This window comes from Triticum dicoccoides, chromosome 3A (genome assembly GCF_002162155.2).
Source record: "Triticum dicoccoides isolate Atlit2015 ecotype Zavitan chromosome 3A, WEW_v2.0, whole genome shotgun sequence".
NCBI classification, from domain to species: domain Eukaryota; kingdom Viridiplantae; phylum Streptophyta; class Magnoliopsida; order Poales; family Poaceae; genus Triticum; species Triticum dicoccoides.
Genome location: NC_041384.1, coordinates 496,401,141 through 496,405,991, shown reverse-complemented (window position 1 = coordinate 496,405,991; position 4,851 = coordinate 496,401,141). Strand labels below are relative to the sequence as shown.

The 4,851-nt window shown below is 52.2% G+C and overlaps 1 protein-coding gene across 1 annotated transcript; it reads right to left on the bottom strand.

The window, feature by feature from the left end:
* Positions 1-2,823: 2,823 nt before the first annotated feature.
* Positions 2,824-4,478, bottom strand: LOC119268772. Its single transcript, XM_037550479.1, has 2 exons — positions 3,384-4,478; positions 2,824-3,206 (listed from the first exon to the last, which is right to left on the bottom strand). The coding sequence occupies exons 1-2, from the start codon at positions 3,999-4,001 to the stop codon at positions 3,138-3,140; spliced, it is 687 nt and encodes a 228-aa protein (XP_037406376.1). The 5' UTR covers positions 4,002-4,478; the 3' UTR covers positions 2,824-3,137.
* Positions 4,479-4,851: the final 373 nt, after the last annotated feature.

Below are 4,851 nucleotides of genomic sequence, written 5' to 3'. Positions count from 1 at the left end.
TCACCGAAATGAGCGATCGGTCCCACCGAGTTTACCTGACCAACTCTCTGGTTAGCTTATTACCAAAATCGGTCTCACCGAGTTTGTGTAATCGGTCTCACCGAGTTTGTGTAACCGGTCTCACCAAGATTACGTTATGTCCTAACCCTAATCATATCGGTCCTACCGAGTTGCATGTCGGTCCCACCGCAAACCCTAACGGTCACTAGCTTTGCTGAATCGGTCCGACCGAGTCTAATCATTCGGTCCCACCGAGTTTGGAAAGTTATGTGTAACAGTTAGATTTTGTGTGGAGGCTATATATACCCCTCCACCTCCTCTTCATTCGTGAAGAGAGCCATCAGAACAAACCTACACTTCCAACCTATGTTTTCTGAGAGAGAACCACCTACACTTGTGTTGAGACCAAGATATTCCATTCCTACCATATGAATCTTGATCTCTAGCCTTCCCCAAGTTGCTTTCCACTCAAATCTTCTTTCCACCAAATCCATATCCTGTGGGAGAGAGTTGAGTGTTGGGGAGACTATCATTTGAAGCACAAGAGCAAGGAGTTCATCATCAACACACCATTTATTACTTCTTGGAGAGTGGTGTGTTTTAGATTGGCTAGATGTTACTTGGGAGCCTCCGACAAGATTGTGGAGTTGAACCAAGGAGTTTGTAAGGGCAAGGGGATCGCCTACTTCGTGAAGATCTACCGCTAGTGAGGCACGTCCTTCATGGGCGATGGCCATGGTGGGATAGACAAGGTTGCTTCTTCGTGGACCCTTCGTGGACTCGCGCAACCTTATCCTTTGTGGGTTGAAGTCTCCATCAACGTGGATGTACGATAGCACCACCTATCGGAACCACGACAAAACATATGTGTCTCCAATTGCGTTTAAATCCTCCAAACCCTTCCCTTTACACTCTTGCAAGTTGCATGCTTTACTTTCCGCTGCTCATATACTCTTTGCATGCTTGCTTGAATTGTGTTAAGATTGCTTGAATTGTTCAAAGTTGCTAAAATCTGCCAAGAACTAAAATTGGGAAAATGCTGGATTTTTATTTGGTCAAGTAGTCTAATCACCCCCCCCCCCTCTAGACATACTTTCGATCGTACAACGTGCACATAGTTTTAGCTATTTTAGGTAAAATATGTCCAAAATGTAATGAATTTTGTCCATTTTATATGGAATCCATTGTATTTGCATGAGTTTCATCCGGTTTGTTGAAAAAGTGTTTGAAATGTATGTGTATAGCGTTGGATGGTGGTCTCCCGCATCCGTGTCTGCGGACTGATCCCCCTATCTATGAACAGATGCGGGAGAAAAAATATGGGTTGCCGTTGGAGATGCTCTAACGTTATGGAGAAAATATCCGATCTCACAGAATTTTCTTCCTTCCTCCTCGTGTTAATTTTTTTTCCCGTGTAGAGCCTTCGGGTGACTTACCGGTGGGCCTGCTTTAGAATCTTCTAATAAAATTCACGTTTGTATCCTTTTAATACTCCATTTTAAACTAATAAAATTCATCCTTTATCTAAAAAACCACAACAGATTAGCAGATGTTTTGGGAAGGAAGACCAATGTTGCTTTGAGTGTGGACAAGTGGCATCTTCTAAGATGGGTCTAACGTGACGGAGAAAAGACCCGATCGCATAGAATTTTCTTCCTTCCTCCCCGGGTTAATTTTTTCCCGTGTGGAGCCTTCAGGTGACTTACCGGTGGGCCTGCTTTCAGAATCTTCTGCTCATGAATGATAACGTACGCTGGACCCCGGTGGACAGTGTCACACCGGAGTGTGCATTGACGTCATCGCATTCAAATCATCATATGGTCATATTAACCATTTTTTAGGGTGGCATATTATCACCCATGATCACAGAAGATCTGGGATCGGCCCCGAAACAGCAAACAGTAAACTCGATTGAGCACCAGTATCCCATTTCTTCTCAACTAAAAGCAAGGACATTGTGACGCTGATCAATCACAATCACACATGGGCACGGGCTTCGACGTCGGTTGTACTCCACTAGTACTGCTACTGCTCCCTCAATATGCCGCGTTGTTTGAATCTGATGTGGGTCAGTGGGTGCTTGAAATTATAACTTTGAATGCTTGATCGTGTGACCCAGCACGTGCCATGCTCAACAAGTAGCAGTAGTACGTCCTCTCAGGCTCTGCTGGTAGACTTTCATTTCGACGTTTTCTCTCTCGATATAACACGAGCTTTGTGACAGTAATTTCTTTTTTTCTTCTGACACTCGACCTTTGTCGCAGTAAACAGAGTTCCAAACTGCCAATGGTACCTGACAAGCAAACCCCTACCCGCCTGCCACTGTTCTACTTCTGGGCTTCTGGCTTCCTCTTGCGCGAAAGCTGTTTGTACGAAAATTACTAATGGTAACAAGTTAGTTACTACATGACTGTTGGGAGGCACGAGTGAAAAATCTACTCTACTACAACCGGAGTGCTCCTTTTGGAGCTTCACACAATGATAATGTCACATAATGGCTGTCCCACGTTAACCCCAAACGAACAGGTGGCGGGGTCCAAGCACCCCAAAACCACCCAACCACCGCCCTCGCCGCTACGAGCACGACACAGACGCGCCCGACCCGAAGCCAAGCACGTACGGCTATATACCTATACCTACGGCCTTCAACGAACACGCAGATCAGACGGACAAAACCCATCGAGTAGGGAAAAAATAGATATATAGGCTAGCTGTGAGCAAAAGAACGGCTAAAAGCAAGCAACAGACTGCGAAAAGGCACAGCTCGTGCTGCACTGTGGTTGATGACGACGCCGAAACCATGCAACCCGGGCAGCGGAGAGAGATCGAGTACGATGGCAGATTACACGAAGCATGGCGATCTAGATGGATTAGGAGTAGTAGATTACAAGACACGACCACAGACCCTACAACTATACATGAGAGAGAGAATAAAGCAGCGCTGCTTAGATTTGAAAGCAGGAAATCAATGTTAAAAGACGCGACATCGCAAGTACAATACCTGTCAACTCAGCTAAACCTAGTTTACTACTCCATACATTTTGTTGTTGTTGCTGGTGACCCCAACCCAAAGCGTGGGCAGAAGAAGAGAATGGCAGAGCTCGCCGGCCGGCCGGATATGGTAGCGGGTTGCCTGCTTACTGACCATCGGGGACCCGGTAGGCGTCGGCGGTGATCTCGGTCAGCCATAGCCCCGGGAACAGCGACTGCACGAGACAATTGGTAGTAGTAGTGTTTCTGTTAGCTGGATCATCAGTACTGCTATTATTATACTAGTCTGAGACGAAAAGCGTATAGATAGAGGGCAATGGTAAAATAGGAGGTTTCTTGGCCTTAATTAGGTAATTAGAGGGGTGAGGGGTAGTATGGGGAATCGGCCTTACATCGAGCTGCCGCTGCACGACCCGCGCCCGCTTCCGGGGCCGCCGCCGCGGACGGGCGCCGGTGAGGGCGTAAACGTCCTCCTCGATCTCCTCCGCATCCAGCGCCACAGCGAACGGACCGCGCATGCCGTCGTGCCGCGCCATGGCCGCCGGGGTCGTCGACCACGGCGTCGCGGACGATGCGGCGCCCGTGCTGCCGCGGCCTGATGGACGACGCTTTCGCTCCCTCAGCGTCCACGGCATGCTGGCGGCCACAACCGCGGCGGCGTCCTGCGGTGGCGGAGGAAGCGGCGCTGCCGAAGGCTCGGGCTCCGGCGACCGCTGGGGCGTCGCCGGGGGCAGCCGAAGGCGGTCGGCGGCTTCATGGACGTGGCCCATGAGCTTAGCCCGGAGATCTTCCAGCCCGTCGTCGTAAGGTCCCTCGTCTACGGCGTCGGCACCACCGCGTCGGTGGGACGTCGAGGAGCGGCGCCGATCGCGGATGGCTCCGGCCCCCCCGGAGACCGACGACAGGGAAGGCACGCAGTGGCCACGAGGCGGTTGTGGTGGACCCCACGGCTTCAGGCGGTGCGGCTGCGTGGCCGGCGTCTTCGCCGTCGGATCCGCGGTGGCCGCCATGGTCGTGGCGCGCGGTCGGCCGTCGTCCGCGCGGTCCGGCGCAGGGACGCGCGCAGGCACGGTCGGCTCTGAGGGGAGGTCCTGCCGGGCCGCCGGCGAGGCGGCGGAGGAGACAAGCAAGATACGGGAAGGGTGGGAGGCGAGGGGGAGATAGAGAAAGCGAGGGAGGTGGAGTCTGCGTCGCGCTTTGTTACGGGGGCAAACTACGGCTGCGACGGGTGGTGCGGTGCGTGCGAGCGGGGTAGCTCGGGCAATTCGCGAGGTAGGGGTAGGACGTAGGACACGCGCGCCGGGAGGTCGGGCCGCGTGGGTCGAACCTCGAACGAGTATCAGATCACACCTGACCCTATTTCGTCCACCAGACAGAACCAGCGGTGCCTCGCGAGGGATCACGACGGAGCCGTCCGCAAGTGGACGTCGCCGGTGGCGCAGGTAGAGGCGTGTTTGGTCTTGGGGATAAAAACTTGATGATGGGACATCATCAAATTCCTGGCCTCAAGAATTGTAGTATGCTCCCCCACGAGTAGAGTAAAATGTACAAAATCATCGTATTAGCGTCATAACTCTTGTAAAACCACCATTTTACAAACTGTGACGCTTCGCATCGCAGCGAAAAATTGACAGTGGCAAAAATCACTGATTTGTTTTCCAAGAGCGTTTTGTCGTGGTCGATCACTCGCGGGCCGACAGCGGTGACGGTGAGGCACTAACGGCCGTTAACGACCTTACTTTTTTTCGCGCGGGACGAAGCAGCTGGGCTGGGCTGGGCGGTTTGCGTTCGGTCGATGGCTGGGGTGGGCTGGGGGCGTTCGGTCGTTTTTGTTTACTGGGCTGCTGGGTCGGGCTCTGC